Below are 17,662 nucleotides of genomic sequence, written 5' to 3'. Positions count from 1 at the left end.
TGGACCCTTTAGATGTTCCCTTGGTATGATCGTCAAGTAAACTGTGTACAATAAATACGCAGATACGCAGTTACGACTATAAATCAAATAACTCGAAAGTCGAGACGCGAATTTGTATCAGTTTTAAGAATAATTAATCACTGTAAACCAAGATACTACCTTCGCTTCTTTAAATAAATTAAAAAATGGTCAGGCAAAAAACACCAGCACGTAAACCTTTTCGGTAAGTGGTCCATTTATAAACGCGGCTTTTAACCCGTACTTTGAAATTTATCAAAGTTATATTATTTCTTTTCTTTCGAACAGTACACCTCCAATCACGAATTTTTTCCCTCCGTCGCAAAATAATAATACGTAAGTTAGTTTGGATAATACGAAAAAGGTTACTAAAACTAAAATGGTTTTTTTTTGTTAGAAACTCGGAATCCTCTGCTAAAAAACATGATAATGAGAATTATCCATACAACAGTACACCACCTTCAAAAAAAAGTACAAAGCGAAAAACCCCGAAAAGTCACAATGCAACTGAATCTCAATATAAAAGTTTTAATGCAACTCCTGATTCTCCACTTAAAAACCTCCATGTTAATAATCAAAATGAAACAATTACAATAAGTAGTGATGATGATGATGATGTTTCGAAGAGCGTTCCTGACGTAAGCTAAATTATCCGTATTAAAATACTTTTAATATAAGAGTTTATTATAATAAATTATCGGTTGATACTAGGTTATTGAATATGATGAAGTCGATCAAATGTTATCGAAATCAGAAAAAAGGTGTGTTTTTGTTAAGGGTTGAATATAATTGCAATTATCTTTATGAATTTTTTTTTTTTGTACTTAGTTCTAAGAATACAAAAAGCAACTTGCGACGAAGCACACGTTCTCGGCGTGTTATTTTTCAAGAAGGATTTGTTCCGACAGTTAACGCTGTTCCAACAAAGGGTGACATTCCGATATATGATGATTCATTGTCTCCCTCTTCAAAAGAAAATTATCCTTTAAAACCATCATACCAAAATTCGTTACCAGTACTTCTTCGAGAAAAAAAGATAAGAGATAAAGCAGGCTACAATATTAATGACCTAGAAAAATTGCTTGAGGATGATGTGAATGTCACTTCTTAAAAATGTGATTTATTTGTGAATTTTATTTAATTATTTTTCTTTTAGATGTTAGATGTACTTGAAGATCCGTATGACCATTACGATCGATTAAAAATATCTGCTGCAATATTAAACGAAGATGAAAAGTTTGAACATCTGCAGCAGGTTAACTTGTGAAATTTTATACAATCAATTTATTATTTACCAGTATCTTAGTTTGATAATATTTATTTGACATACTAGATACTTGAAGAGACTGATAAGTTTGATCAAGGACATCAAATAGAATTTTTCGGAACCTTAAATTCTGTAAATATACTGAAATGATTTTATATTTCTTCTCAAATTTTTTATATTGATGTAAATTTATTATGGTAGAATCTGCAAATTCCTAATTTACAGACAGCAGTTCTAAATAACGATCCAACATTTGATTTATTATTAAAAGTGTATTCTGGTACTTCAAATATTTTAAATCATTTCTTTTACGTACTTCATCTTTATAATCAATCACGTATTTAATTACAGATAAAGAAAATCTCAAAGATATACTTTGTAACAATTGGATTGCTCGTCAATTTGAGATTGGTTGGCAATTACCAACTGAGGTCATCATTTGGCTTCTTCGTTTAGGTGAATATTTCTTTTATATGCATATAAGATTCCTTTTATTGAATTAAACATACTTAACTCTTTGTTTCAGCAAGCTATGGAGAAGACAAAATAATTTCAGAAGCATCTTTTAACACATTAAAAAATATTGCGGAAGTTAAAGTAATTGTTACATTATAATGGCGGTTTATTTTTCTCTTCAATTTAATGTTAATTATTGTTTATAATACAGGGAATTTATAGTTCTAACCTGGAAAATGAACCTAATGACATAAATGTTTCTTTTATGGAAATATACAATATATTAACTACATTGGGTGCATCAAATCAAATGATTAGTTCACGATATTGCCTGGAACAGATTATTATGCAAATTCCTCTATTCGGTATTAACATTTACTTATTGTTATTTACTAATTATTTAAACAAAGATTAACTTAGATCAAGTATTTTTTTTTTAAATAGAAGCTCCTCCTAAATTCTCTTATATCGATAATGTAAGACAATTGTTGAAAATACTTGTACCTATGATTTATAACAGGTCAGGGTGAAATAATTGGTATATGAATAAAAAACATGAATAATTACGCTGAATTTATTCTATATTTTAGGTTAATCACGTTTTCAAGTCCTGAAGAAATAAGATCTGCTGTCATTGTTTTTCTTCGATTGCCATTAGATAAACGACTTTTGTCATTATCCAGCGAAATTGAACAGCTATTAGATTTGCTTTTAGAGATGTTTGAAGAAGACCAATGGAAAGAACAAGTAAGTTACGAATTTTTGTTCTCTATTAAAATTTGACCTATATTTATTTTATTTTTTTTATTTCTGTTTTTTTTAAAAAAAAAAACATAAAGACCAAGCTGATATGTGATGATGTTGAATTTTCATGCGGCTCAATAACGCAATTCAAAGCGTCCATATTAGAGAATTTACCGATTTCTAATCGCGGACGTTTATTAAGACGTTTTTTAGCATTTCGATTCTTGTTTGGTCTCAAGTCAACGTTTTCCATAGTAAATTTTTGTTATTATTATTACTATTTTCTTTTTTTTTTTGAAATCACATTAAGGAAAAATTATTTATTATGGACTTAATTCACAGCTTGATGTAATAGAACCTGAGATTATCAATTCTCTTCCGGATCTTTTCCGGGATAGTCTGACCGTTTTTAAAATTAGAGACGAAACTAATTACACTGATTTATATAATTATGTTTTATTTCTTGATTATGCTTTAGACGATGAATCACAGTTGAGAAATGCGAAGGTAATCACTTATATTCTTATCCCCCTTGCAGCATTATTATAAATAAAATTTAGTATATATACATTTTTTGATGATAGGATACAATCGAAGAAATTGTCAACAAGTTAACCCATTTACATGGAAGAATAGGTAATATTATTTATATAAATATACTAAGTTACATCAATTTATTCTAATTATTCATTTTACTTGTTTAAATAGTGGACATGCGAGCCGCATTCATGGAACGAACAAAGGTAAAGGTCATAAATGTGCTGCTCAAGGTTTTAGGAATATTGTATGGTTTGTGCCTTAATATACATACTTATTTTTCAGGCTAAAGACTTGATTCAAAGACTTTATATGCGGCTTTATTACGTAACCAGTCATCGACGCGGGAAAGTTCAAACGAGTATACTTTCTTATAAGAATAATCAAATGGACGTGGACAAAGAGGAAAACCGATAGTTTCAATCATTTGAGGTATTTTATTAAATTAATTCCTAACATATTATCATTAATTATAAGTGTTATACTATTTTCTTTTCTAATTTTAATATTCTTTTTCATTTATATAGATAAACTCGTGGAATGGTTTATGAATTTCTCGAACTGACATAAGACTTAGTTTCTAATATAAATTACTCTGGTGGTTTCAGAAATTTTCTATTAATTTCATTTTTAACTTTCGCAATCTTTTGTGGAATTTCTCCCTCTTCTAACTCGTAGTTACTATCAACTTCGTCTAATTCTAGTTCGTCTTTTTTCCTCGAGTTTTTGTCCAAAGTTATACTTTGAATATTTTCATATTTTCGCTTTCTAACCTGTATGTTGTTACTACGCGTGTATTTAGTAGAATTTGATAATGTTTCGTTTTGTTCATCTATTATTTTTACAGTCGGTGCTTTCTAACTCGAAGTAATCAGGTTAATTAAAATCTAAATCTAATACCTATAATATAATTCTTATTAATTATAATTATCTTACCCGATAACCTGATTTGAAACGTCCAAAAGACAAACGTCCATTTTTTACTTCAGATTTCGTAAAAGATAGATAACTTGGTAAATACTCCACATTGAACTTACTTTAATAATAATAAAGAAAAGTCTTTAAATAGATGAAATAATTGGCAAGTTACATTTATTGGACTTACGGTTTTCCAACGTCAAGCTCATCGTAAAAAGCAACCCATTGAGCTTCACCAAGGGCTTTAGATCGTTCTCTTTCTAATTTCTCACGTAAAGCTCTTTCTTGTTGCCTTTGCATAAACTGTTAAGAGTTTTAGATTCGTTAAATAATAAAGCAACATATGTCCATAGCAGCAAAAAAATCACCTTAAGCTCTAAAATGTTATCTGACAATTTTGGCTTTCTGTCAGTTTTTAATTCGAATTGTTCCATGATTATTAAAGAGTTAATTTGAAAAATGTTATGTAATTATTATAATATTATTATCCAAGAGTGTATCACAGTTGATCCTTAGTAATTAAGTAATAATTTATAAATTAAAAAATTGGTTTTGTTTAATCACTACATATCAATACAATTTAAATAATTCTAAAAGTTAAATAAACATAAAAATATAATCAGTTAAAAAATATATTAAATAGTTTGAAAAATATAAATTCTTTTAAAAAATTAATTTTGGTTAACAAATAAAAAAGATTTTAAATAACAATAGGGAAATTTATGTAAATTAAATTTAAAAAAAAAAGCGAAATTTGAATATTTCTTATCTTCAATAGATACAAAAAACAGAGAGCAAAAACTATCCTAACATTATTAAGTATTATACTTCTTGTCATTTTAAGACTAAGACTTTACATATATATTGTTAAATGAGAACTCTGGCTGGAAGAGTAAGGTAATTGTATAAAACATCTCTTTCTTAAAGAGATTCTCTCCTTTCAATTTACACCAGTAAGTGTTCCACTAAACTTATTAATTACACTATAGAACAAAATTTAGAAAAAAAAATACAGAGAAGTGAAATAACAAATTCTAGGGTAAAATAAATATAAATGAAAAAAAGGATATAAGTTAATAATGAAGCCACATTACAAATTCCAAAAAAAACTTTGTTAAACACTAATTCTAAAATCAGCCTTCTTAGCATTGATCTAATTTTTGCCAATATAGTTAATTTTTTTTTGTCAATACTATCTAAAACTTTGCCTTTGTTATTTCTAAATATTTTAGCCTTCTTCTGCTTCTTGTTTGACTTTTGATTAGTATTCTGTAAAATCTTATGATCAACATCTTAGTTTTGCTTCTGTTGCTATTCACTTTTTAGTGGTTGATTACAATATTTATTCTATTTAGAAAAGAAGTATCTTTATCAAACACCAGTATATTTTTCATTGAAGCTGACTTCTGTATATTTTCTGTACCAATAAATGCATTTACAATAGCTTAAGATTTGTAGTACATAATCAACTTTTTTCTACTTTTCTTTTGAACAATCTTGAATATTTTGCATCCAGTAGGTACAAGTATAGATTGAACAGGATCATTTAAATAAAGCATTAAAATGATAATAAATACAGGAATTTTCGTACTCGATCCTCTATCTTAAATCCGAACAGGGTTTCAATTTTAACCGAAATTTTCAAATTAAAAAAAAATTTCATAAAATTTTAATTTTCAAGAGAAAAATTGACTTCATTTGTCAAAATTTCGTTAAATTTTAAAGTACATATTAATTATAACCGATTCTTTATCAAATTTTATAAAACATGACGAGAAGAAAATCGATTAATCAAATTATGGGTTCGGAAAGGATAGCAAACTGACTATCTTCTAGTACTATAGTAAAACCCAACTTACTATTAAGATAGATCACCCTGTGGCCTAAAGTAAGATATACATATAAAACTCTTTAAAGATCCTACTATAAAAGGAAATTTTATGTTATATTGTTATGATTTTTTTTCTTTTTAGTCAATTAACCAATAGAATTTAAGCAAATCTTAAGGTAAGGTTTCATATGAAAGTGAAATTTCTACTGGTAATATATCTTAAGAAGAGAGGTAGCGTTCGCTATAAATTGAAATCATTCTTATTTTTTTCTTTATTAAAAATTCTAGTTTATAGAATATTATCTGAGTAATTTAACCAGTAGTTTTTCTAGTAGGGTAGTCTAAATCCAATGTTCTATAGTTCCATAATCTATTTAGTAAGATTAATTAATATTATAACTGTTATGTATTTTTTTGAGTTTTAATTTTTATAGCAATCACATAACCTCATACTTTAAAAGCTCAAATTTAAAGTTCTGAACAGATTGATCAAATTCAGGTAACCTGACTAAGGATACCAAAAGTTCATCAGTTATAACCAATTATAACCAGTTTTTATCAGTTCGATTACAGTTTGGTTTCAGTTCAAGACCAACCGGTTAACCATCAGTTTTATATATAAAAAACCTGATAAAAAAACTGATCAGTTAATCATATATTCCAAAAGAAAAAAATGTTTCTTTTATTAATTATATTAAGAATACTATTAAAAATTATGATTTTGTGTTTATTTATATATATAGTATTAGTGATACCTGGCTAAACTCTTTTTGCCAAAAATTTCAGTTTCGTCACCAACTAGTTTCAGTTTCGTCATTGACTAAACTATATAGTAATATTTTTTAAGTTTAAATTTTTTTTTTGCAAGGTAGTGCAATTCATGAGTTTATTAGTTATATGAAATTACAGGATTGTCTGCTAAGTGTATAACTAATCTATTAAAACTCTGAACCAGTTCTCCATCCTATAGATTGCTCCTGTGCCCTACCATCACCAATATAAAATTCACCTATATCCTCCTATAGTAGCTATCAGATTATATAGGATCATTATTATCATATGGCTTCAGTATGTGCTTTCACTACCCTCTAAACAAAAAGAAGAATTATATTTGTATTTGTACATTTTGATATTATTATATACCTTCCAAATCACCCTATTTCCTTCTCTCGATAAATTGATCTATATATTGTCTAGTTTTTCCAAGAGCAATTGACCATTATTCACTATGTTTAAGAATTTTCCTTCCTTTAAGTCATATGTAGCACCATCTATTTGTTGAGTTGGGGTTCGTTCATATATAATACGTTGATGTGCTGGTATTTTCTTCCTTAAGTCTTGCTTCTTGATTCCTTTTATGCGTTCCCATTCTGTTATTAAGTTGCATCGTGGTTGCCAAATAATTCTATAAAATTCATTAACAAATATTTCTAAAAGGAGGGTAGTAATTGTTAGTGTAGCTTTTTCTGACTTAACAATAAGCTTGATTTCTCTATATTTTTCTTTTGGAAAGAAATTCTTTATCATTAATTGTGCATGGGGAATAGGTAACTCTTGATTTGAATCTGTTGTATGAACAAAAAATTTTCTATTCCACAAAAGTAATTGTTGTGTGTCCTCTTGATTTAGTTGGAGGTATTTCTCTTGTGAAAGCAAGTCTTTAAGCATTTGATCACATTTATACCTGGTGTTGTTAGCCACCACTAACCATTTATCTCTAAGTTGTTGACAATAGATTATGTGATCATCATCTTCATTTTCTTCAAGCACATTCTACACTTTACATCCCCATATAAGTCGTATCTCTTTCTTTCATAATCTCTAAAGTTGGTAGTAGATTATTTGTCAGTTTCAAGTGCTTAATAAATCTGTCATTTATTGCGATGTGTACATTAAGTCCTGTGTTTTTTTTAAATAATGCCCTGTGACTTTTATACACACGTTGTGTTTTGAAAAGTTGTTCTGTGTGCGCGGTTGAAAGACCATGCTGCCTCTAGTGTGGACTCACATATATTATCTATAAATTTCCTAATGTGTCTGTCAACTCTTTTACCATTCCAATATACGTCATATTTTAAATCCATTTGTTGTGAGTCATTAATTGTAATGCAAGTTAGTCTTTCTGTATCATTCTTGGCCACTCTGTCAGCTTCTTCATTACCTTTGACTCCTGAGTGTCCTTTAACTTTTGTTAATTTTAACTCTAAGTGTTTGCTATCAACAAGATTAATTATGCTGCTGACTATACTGTGGTTATTACTTTTACACCATACTCGAATCCTATTTTTTCCATTTGTCAGATTTATTCTAGTGTGATTAATACTGTCTATTGCAGCTTGAGAATCTGTAAAAATGTTTACTCTCTGTCTTGTTTGCAAGACAAGTATGGCTGATAGGATGGCTCCTAATTCTGCGCGTGTGGATGAAGGCTATTCTGTAATTGAGCTGCTGCATTCCAGTATCACCTCCTCTTTATCATTCAGTATCACCCAACCTGTGCCCATATGTTTTGTAAAGGTGTTTAAGTTCGCATTAAACCGAGTTGTCAATGAACCATCAGTATATATGTTAATCATGTCAGATGAATTGAATATTGACCTTAAATGATGCAATAGCGCTATGTGTTGTATTACGGCTTCCTTATTCGATAACGTGTTTTGAATGAGAGCCGTATCATAGTCATATATCTGTATGAAGCCAGGTATCCGTTCTGGGATATATTGTCTCTCAAGGTGATTTCTAATTTCCAGAATATCTTTGATACTTTTAGTGTTGGGAGTGTTTTGGCAATTAGAGATCCTATTTATGCAAGCTGGGTCTGGACGGTTCCCGCTCAAATAGCAGCCGCGACCTCCTTTGTCAATCCCTTTATCACTTGACGCGCAGCCACTGCAACGTCGTATAATTATTACTCCGTTGTCATCTTTTCTGGTTGTCAGCATTAATAGCCCAATGCTGCATTGTATATCTTCCTGACCGGCCCTTTTTGTCAATCTGCCCTATTACTAACGTGTGGTCCTGCTGTGTATACACAAACTCCTTTTTTCTGCCATCTATGGATGGAACTTTTTTTGTCATCTTAATTGCTTGAATGTTAATTGAGATTCCTCTGTCCAATTCCCTGTACTTCGCTTTCTGAGTTAGAGGGACTCCACACTTATCTTACAGCAGGTCTTTAAGTTGAGGTGACTGTTGTACTAGGCCTAATAACGTGTCGAACCATTTCAGAGTCCTACCTAAAGATGTAATATGTAATTATTTTTAGAAGGTTATCAGGTTGCAACTATTACAACATACATACAACACTTTTGTTGTAATTACAACACAATATTATAATTATTATATAGTATTATAATTACTACTAGTATTGTAATTATTATATAGTGTTGTAATTATTTCCAATTATATAAATATGTATTATTATATATTAATTATTTCTTTTATGATGATATTTGTTCTATAAAAACTTATTTTTGTAATTTTTATTTTTCAAAAAGGAAATTTTTGAACAATCATAAGTGTTGTAATATTACAACACTTTAACTTTAAAAGTAGTAATAGGTTGCAACCCTTACTATTACAACACAAGGTAGTAATTATCAATTACATACTACATCTTTAGTCCTACCTCTTGCTTGTCTCCTATTAAAGTCGCATATTTGTTGCCATGTGACTGTGTTCGACGCGTCATAATTCAGGAGTTGCAAAATTCCGTGTACAGAGAGCGCTGCTGCTTTTCTTATAATGAGTTCCTTATCTTTTTTCTGCAGTTCTGGCGCTTGTTGGTATATGAAGTCCCTCACATTTGAACTGATTATTGGTATGTTCCATTCTTCACTCTCCGTTAATGGATAGAATTTAAACAGATAGTCATGTGCTTTCCTTGCCACGTTGTACGCATGATTGTTCAACATCTTATTCGAGACTGTGACGTCGGGGTCGATTGTTAAGATACACGACATTATGTTCAATGTTAATTGTGCTTTTTTTAATCTCATTTTGAGCATGTCTGCTTGTTTCGTTTGTGAATTTAGAGCTACCAGAAATTCCGTAATCTGCGCAGCTATTTGGTTTCTCCATAGGTTTTTTAACTTGCCTTGTGCAAAATGTAGGAGAATATTATCGTGACAACTAGTAGGGAGCCGCGCTTTATGTTTGACTACCTTCATGACTGGTCTGAAGGTTTCTTCGTACTTCTTATCCTCCCAGATTGTGGTTTTTAATCTTTATTCGAACCTTGGGAGTAACACGGTATTTATAATGTATATTGTCTGTGCGTGGGTTATGTGTTTGCGTCTAATGACCTCTAATATTGTCAAAATTTCTTTTTTCACTATCGATTCTACATGTTTATCTCCTTTATCTGCCTTGAACTACACTCCCAAAATTCGTATTGAATCTGAACCTTTATTAGCAAACACTTTGTCTTTGTTTTTCCCTATTTCTATGAACCTTTCGTTTTCGTTATTGTCTTCCGGATTTACAACTATGATTTCGGATTTGCCTCCATTTATCTTAATATCGTCAATGTTAAAGAATTCGTCGGCAATTAGTGATATTTTGTTGCTTCGACTTTACTTTTAGCTATCCATTGTGTGTCGTCTGCGTATGCTGAAGTGGCAGTTCGTATCTTTATACTCCGTTTCTCATTGCAGATTATGTTAATCGGCCATTCCAATTCCATTGTATAGCTTAACGATTTGTCTTCTTATATTCTGTGAAGCAAAGGGTCGTAGAAAATCCTCCATACCAGGGGGGATATTATCTCGCCTTAATCGATACCGTCCTGCGCAGTGAAAGCGTCTGTTAAACCGTATGCCGTGATAATTCTCATCTTACGGTTCCTGTATATGTTTATAATGAAGTTAATAATGGTACATGACAGTTTAATCCTTTCCAAAGCTTTTTGCAGGGGGATCATTTCGACACTGTCGAATGCTTTCGCCATATCCTGAGACACAATCCATAGTGTTTTATTTTCTTCACAGGCATCCTCTAAAATACTGTTTATTATTGTTAGTGGAGTTGATGTTGATTCGCCCGGTAAGCCTGCGTAATTTGGTCCTTTCAAGATTGCATGTCTGCTGAGAATACTACCGAGACGCTTTGTAATAATTTTGACCGCGCATTTGCGATACGTTGCGATTGGTCTCAATTTGCTTAGAAGTTATAATCCCAATCGTATGTCTTAGGGATCGGATACAGCTGGGATATCTTCCATTTTACTGGTATGTCTTGCAGGTAATAACACAAGCCTGTGTATCGCCTGAATAATTCATTCACTTCAGCACCTGCTTTCTTTATTAATTTGTAGCTGATGTTTGATATACCCGGGGCTGATTTGTCATTCATTGTGTTTAGCATCTCGTTCCATTCTTGTTCTGTCGGCATATCATCCAAATGATCATAAACTTGCAGGTCGATTGTCCACTGCGTGGCTCATATACGTCCCTCCATTGTTCGTAGAGTTCTCAAATTTATGATTTCTCGAACGGAATATCGATGAGAATGCGTTAATGGCCTCTGCTTGGACTTCTTCTTTAGAATTCAAGAGGATTTCCTCCTGTGTGTCTGTGGCTATGCGGATCCTGTCCAGGTTGATTCTGGAGTAAGTCTTGTCTAGTATACTATTGATCATTTTCCGTTGATCTGTAGTGATCATGTTGTTCCTTTCCTCAATTCTTCTCTTTATTGTTGCTTCTTTGCAAGCTTTATCTTTCAATTTAATCACTCTTCTGACTACCTTCAACCAATTCCTAGTTTCACATTTCCACGTATACCAATCCGTGTCTTCTGTTAGCTGGAAAATATTAGTTCCGTAGCGTTGGTTGAACGATTTGATCCCTTCTGACGCCTTGACTAACTCTGTTCCTCTCAACTCGTTCTTGTATAGTTTCCTCATTATGCTTCTTATGTATAGGAGGTCTTTACGTTCTTTTGAGGAGTCTTCTATTTCTTTATAGTTTCTATTGAGGTTAGTTTTGGTGCCTCCTACTTTTTTGTGTGGGATGTGCTTGAGCGAGATCTGTTGTATACAGTTACATATAATGTCCCATAATTCATTTAAGGTGTTTTATTTCATCCGTGGATTTCTATATATTCAAAGGCTTTAAAACTTCCTCAGAGGCTCTTGAGGTAATTTTTGTATTTGTTCCATTGTTCATTTGTGGTGTTTTCATAATCATATATAATGCGTCTTGTGTTTTTCTCAGCTCTTCTACCACCTTTGTTATTAGTGACTATTATATCTGTGAAAGAGATTTCCGCGAGTGTAATATTATGGTCGCTATCTGTGATATCGGCTGATTGGTATATGTGGCTCTTTTTTAGTTTAGCTTCAAGCTTCAGATCCGCCCAGATATAATCGATTCTGGTTGATGTAGTATTGTTTGTCCATGTAAAGCTTTTTTTTTTGATTTAATTTTCTGAATGTGTCCATGAAGAAAGCGTCGTCTAGCCATGTGATGATGCTTGAAGTTTTTTTAGCGAGTTTGGATGGGCCACTGTAATCCATTGATTTGTCAAAATACGAGTTCAAGTCTCCTATCAAAATGTAATATCTATTTTTTTTACTGTGATTCATAAACTCGTTTTTAATGTGATTGGTCAATTCGTTTTGCATCTCTGTGTCTGATGGCGGCATGTACACTACACTCACTACGAGTGTACAATTCTTAAAAAGTAAACGAGCTTCTATGTAATAGGCACCTATTCTATTAACCTTTCCTAGGTGTTTTTCCCATTTCTTATTAATTATAATACAAACTCCGGATCCTTTAATCTTGTTGTCCTTGTTGGTCCAGAATGAGATATATTCTGGGTTTTGCTTATTCTAAAATTCTCCGTTTTTCCTGTTTCTGTTGGTTTCGCATACACTGGTAAAAAAATGATTTATCCTACACATATCTTACACATATTGGGTACTCAAAATGTAGAAAATCATACATAAATAATACACATATCATACACATATCGGGTACTAATATATATATCGTACGTATATCGAGTGCCATTGATAGGTATACTATATATATCAAGTACCCGATATGTATATGATATGTGTATTATTTGTGTATGTTTTCACATTTTGGTACCGATATATGTAAGATATGTGTAGAATATGTGTAGGATAGACCATTTTTTTACCTGTGATATGCCCTCAATGTGCCGTTTCCTTTCGTTTGTACGATAGTTCCATTAAAACATTGAGCCGAAATCGTCAGGGACAAAGTCGTTAATATTATGTCCATAAATGTTAAGTTAAATGTGTTAGTGGCGCTGTTGTAATTATGTTCGTCCTGCCCTTGTTGTACGCGTCTAATGTTCGTGTCTTGTGTGTGAGACACGTCGTTGTCCTTCTGAGTGTTCTTGGGGGAATTTTGAATTTGTTGGAACTTTCCCTTTCCTGCATGTCTTTGTTTTGCGCGTATTTTTCGTGTTTTTGTTTGTCATTTCAAGTAGTTTTTGTTTTTTGTTACTTTGTTTTTTTCTTCCGTTTAGACCAGCTAAAGGTTTTTCAAAAAAAATAAAATTTTAAAGTATCTTTAAGTTTAAATTTTAATTATATAAAATTATAATTTTATTATAAAAATATATTAAATTATATTATATATAAAATAGTTTTATAAATTCTTTTAAAAAATATTATATTTTAATATAAATTTATTATTTTTTTTTTTATAAGTAATTATTATAATTAAAAATCCATGGAAATCTATAAACAATCCATGGAAATACTATGGAATATTGAATTTCGCCATTTCGTCTTTTACATATGTGCCGATTTTTGGAATTAGTCTAAATTAAGATTTTTATAAAATTTAATATTTTAGTAAGATTAACATTACACAAATCTAAATTAAATATGTGTTACATATTTACGTAACTCAGATTTAATAAAAAATAAAAAAAAATTTTTTAATCAATATTCAAAAATAACGGTAATAACCACTTCTTTTTCCCCATCACTGCCCATCACTTTTCCATCATTTTTCTATTCACTTTTATTAAATATGACAAAAAAGTTTATAAGCAAATATAGCAGTTATTTTTAAGTGGTAAGTAAAAGAAAAAACTTAATATTTTATATACATAGATAAGACATATTTTTTCATAATTTTTAGCTTTAATTTATTGTTTTTTCTTTGTAAAAAATACATGCAAATAAAAAATAATTATGATGTAAAATAGTTGTAAAATGAATAATAAGATATTCTTTTTTTTCAAAATAACTAATTATATATTTGTTTTTTATCTTTTAAAATTATTTTATTAGATTTATTCTATTAAAATCCTTAAATGGCAAATAAAATCTTTTAAATAAAGTAAAAGAATTTGGGATTCTCTTATAAAAGCATTTTTTGGTAAGAAATAAAATTTTCAGATCGGACTTTATGCAGGTGACAAAATCATGCATTATTATTCCTGGAGATATGCTAACGTCATCATTTTACATTCATTTGAAAGCTGAGAATTTGCTCTATCGTAAGAATCAAAGATCAGGAAAATTGGATCACTGGATGAGGCGTAATTAACGATCAAAGTCAAATCAAATTTAAAAATTAAAAATAAATATATTAGACATAATTATTCACAATCCAGTGATTCAATTCATTCAATTTTAGGCTTATTAGATAGACCTCAATTTTCTCTTTCAAATGAATATAATTTCATTCGTGTAGCTTGCATCTACAGGTATTTAATAAATTTTTTTATATCAGATTTTATCAAACTTATAAAATTTTATATTAATAATATAATTGATAATTCCTAAACATCTACATAAATTAAACGAATTATTTTAAATTTATTTTAAAGATAAAAGTTGGCATCACCTTAGGGAGCAAAGATCATTCAAATTGAATCACTACATGTGAAGTAATTAATGATCAAATTTAGATAAAATTCAATAAATATACTGAACGTGATTACTGAACAACTAGTGATTCAATTTACTTGATTTTAGATTCATTAGATAGATCTCGATTTTCTCTTTCAAATGAATGTAAATTTATTTGTATAGCTTATTTCTATGAAGAATTATCAATGATTTTGTCATGAGAGTTATATTTGATCTTTTATATTTTAATGATATCTTATATTAAAAAAAAATTAAAAATTATATAATTAATTAGTTTTTTTTGCATTATCTAGTATAAATTTATTATTCTTATATAAATGATAATTTATATTTGCTTTAATAAAATTATTTTTGTGTAAAAAAATTAGATTCCAAGGATCGGCCCATATGAATTTTAAATGTCTAAACTATTTCGGTTTAGTCAAATGACTAAATATTTCGGTTTTGCCCAGGATCTCTATATAGTATTCTTATTTTTGAAATAATAAGAAAATTTTTTACACGTCGATCACGTAATTTTTTATTTCACTGAAAAAAATTGCAAAATTGATATTATTATCGTAAAAAAAATTATAATTTTAAGAAATATTATCAAATAAAATTATAATTAACACTTTCTAACATTAGTTCATTCAATTTTGCAGTAATTTTGCGATCAGTTTTGCAATTTGGTTTTATCATTCAGTTTTGCAGTCAGTTCGATTTTAGCTGAAAATCACAGGTTTAAACCTGAAATCAAACTGAACTGACCATTGGCATCCCTAAACCTAACAGGTTGACCTGAATTTATTAGGTCAGGTTTAGCAATTGCATTTCAGCATCAGTTCAGGTTGTAACATAAATATAACCTAAATGACCTGTTGACCTGAAAGGCTGAAACTATAATTTTATATAATATAAGTGAGTTATGGTATTATAATTCATTTTTTATATTAATAAAAGTGAGTTGTAATATTGGGATTCACTTTTTTATATTAATTCTATATATAAAAAGTGAATTGCAGTAACAGAATTTATTTTTATATTGATTTTATATATAAAAAGTAAATTGCAGTATCAGTATTCACTTTTTTATATTGATTTTATATATAAAAAGTAAATTGCAGTATTAGAATTCATTTTTTTTTTATATTGGTTTTATATAAAAAAAGTTAGTTGCGGTATTGCGATTTACCTTTTAATACGATTTTAATATAAAAAAGTGAATTGCATTATTTCAAAAAAAAAATGTTTTGCACTATTTTTTTTTGATATTTTAATAAAAATCCGAAAATTTTCAGGTTTCAGTTTAGGTCAGGTCAAACAGATAATCTGATATAACCTGACCTGACCTAATCTAAAAAAAAATTTCAGGTCAGATTTATCAATTAATCTGATTTGATCTGACCCATTTGGAACTCTAGTCAAACTGGAATCAAATAAAGGAAATGTTATAAAATTTATAGTTATTTCTCAAAATGTTATTTAATATTAAAAGATTAATTAAATTTTAATTAGCTAATTTAAAATTTTTTTTTTATTATAATTTATGTAAAAAAATATATTTTAACTTATAATTTAAATACAAATAATTTTATTTATTTATAAAGTAAATTTATTTTTAATTTGAAATTCTTAAATTTTATTTAATTAGTCAATTTTTTATTAGCTAATTTATTACTATATTTTTGCAAAAGTTTTATAATTAATATTCCTTATTTTCTTTTATTAAAAACTTTTTATTTTCTTTATTTATTTATTTATTTTTAGAAATTTTAATTATATTTGTATTAGTAAAACCAGTGAATGTAAATTCCTTAATATAGACTGATCTTCAAATGGTTATCAGAAGACTTTTTTATATCAGGTACACATTATAGTACTGAATTAAATCTAATCTAATTTAACATTAAGTTCACTACAGTTTGCAATTATCTAGTATTAATAGTACAATTAAATCTCTAATAATATAATAATAATTACCAGAACAGTAAGTCTAAAAGTAATGTAAAATTATTCTTTACAATGGTTATTTATCACTAAAATCACTAACTAGCATTCAAATAGTAAGAATTAAACTTTAGTCTCATCTTACATGTCCATTAATTCACAAATACCTTAGGTTAATCTAAACTTTACTATTAGATTTTCTGCCTAAATTTATTTGGAATTTGGCTAAATATTTAAATTTTGATTTCATTAGTTTTTTAATAAGACTTTAATATAGTTTCATTAAGTTTTACCCTTTTGTTATTTCATTAATTTACTGAATTTCTTAATTTTAATAAATAACCTTATTTTCTATTTATAAAAACTATTTAATATTTAATAATACTTCTAGTAATATTATAAAATAACAGGATTCTACTTACTTATAAGATAAATTACCCTTAAACTTAAAGTAAAAATCATATATAAAATTCTTTACAGTATATTTCTTATATTATATCAACATATGATGATCTGCATAATTTTGGTTAAACAAAGTAGTTAGATAATAATGGCCATTATTTGTACTTACTTTTTTAAAAATCTTAAAAAAAAACTTTTTCTAAAAACTATTTAAAAATTTTTTTTTTTTGTTAATTTAAAATATAAATGGCTTTTTTTTTTCAAAAAAATGGCTTATTAACAAAAAGATAGCTATTATTTGAATATTATTATATATTATTAAAATTATTAATATATTTTAATGATACTTTAATGTGATTTCTGACAATTCTTTAAATATAAATTTTTTTTGCAATACTCTATATTTATTTTCTATTTTCTCTATTTTTTTATTAATATACTAATCTGTCATTCATTTTTAAAAGAAATTCTATTTTTAAAAGTATATTGGCCAAATTTATATTTATCTTAATAATCTTATTAATCAGAACAAACTTTTTTCTTGCTAATTGATAATTTATTTGTAAATTTTAAGTTTCATTAGAATTATGTTAAATACCCAGATGATAGATAACAGCAGATTTTATACAATTTATAGTATTTATATTATGGCAGATTCCATGATCTATGATCTCATTAATTTACTTTCCATTGTTATAAT

At 28.5% G+C, this 17,662-nt stretch overlaps 3 protein-coding genes across 3 annotated transcripts; 1 reads left to right on the top strand and 2 right to left on the bottom strand.

Moving 5' to 3' along the window:
• Window positions 1-185: 185 nt before the first annotated feature.
• Window positions 186-3,931, top strand: OCT59_012151 (uncharacterized protein; the record flags this gene model as incomplete). Its single annotated transcript, XM_025324634.2, has 19 exons — window positions 186-223; window positions 307-354; window positions 416-656; window positions 730-779; window positions 847-1,111; window positions 1,175-1,273; window positions 1,352-1,417; window positions 1,487-1,565; window positions 1,637-1,741; window positions 1,812-1,882; window positions 1,953-2,106; window positions 2,186-2,261; window positions 2,332-2,488; window positions 2,581-2,739; window positions 2,828-2,992; window positions 3,070-3,121; window positions 3,194-3,228; window positions 3,308-3,454; window positions 3,550-3,931. The coding sequence occupies 18 exons, from the start codon at window positions 186-188 to the stop codon at window positions 3,437-3,439; spliced, it is 1,992 nt and encodes a 663-aa protein (XP_025185258.1). The 3' UTR covers window positions 3,440-3,454; window positions 3,550-3,931.
• Window positions 3,419-4,430, bottom strand: OCT59_012150 (uncharacterized protein). Its single transcript, XM_025314413.2, has 4 exons — window positions 4,309-4,430; window positions 4,128-4,243; window positions 3,959-4,058; window positions 3,419-3,879 (listed from the first exon to the last, which is right to left on the bottom strand). The coding sequence occupies exons 1-4, from the start codon at window positions 4,372-4,374 to the stop codon at window positions 3,613-3,615; spliced, it is 549 nt and encodes a 182-aa protein (XP_025185257.1). The 5' UTR covers window positions 4,375-4,430; the 3' UTR covers window positions 3,419-3,612.
• Window positions 4,431-11,175: 6,745 nt separating this feature from the next.
• Window positions 11,176-11,673, bottom strand: OCT59_012149 (uncharacterized protein; the record flags this gene model as incomplete). Its single annotated transcript, XM_066134278.1, has 1 exon — window positions 11,176-11,673. The coding sequence occupies one exon, from the start codon at window positions 11,671-11,673 to the stop codon at window positions 11,176-11,178; it is 498 nt and encodes a 165-aa protein (XP_065989559.1).
• Window positions 11,674-17,662: the final 5,989 nt, after the last annotated feature.

The sequence above is a fragment of the Rhizophagus irregularis genome, chromosome 2 (assembly GCF_026210795.1).
Source record: "Rhizophagus irregularis chromosome 2, complete sequence".
NCBI lineage: Eukaryota > Fungi > Glomeromycota > Glomeromycetes > Glomerales > Glomeraceae > Rhizophagus > Rhizophagus irregularis.
The sequence above is the reverse complement of the archived record's forward strand: the minus strand, read 5'-3'. Positions and strand labels throughout refer to the sequence as shown.

What these genes read in the sequence shown, in the direction of transcription:
- OCT59_012150 (XM_025314413.2), bottom strand. Translation starts at nt 4,374, where the DNA reads ATGGAACAATTCGAATTAAAAACTGACAGAAAGCCAAAATTGTCAGAT. An exon ending in ATAACATTTTAGAGCTTAAG is followed by an intron (nt 4,244 to 4,308) that starts GTGATTTTTTTG and finishes AACTCTTAACAG; the next exon opens with TTTATGCAAAGGCAACAAGA. An exon ending in GAGCTTGACGTTGGAAAACC is followed by an intron (nt 4,059 to 4,127) that starts GTAAGTCCAATA and finishes TTATTATTAAAG; the next exon opens with TAAGTTCAATGTGGAGTATT.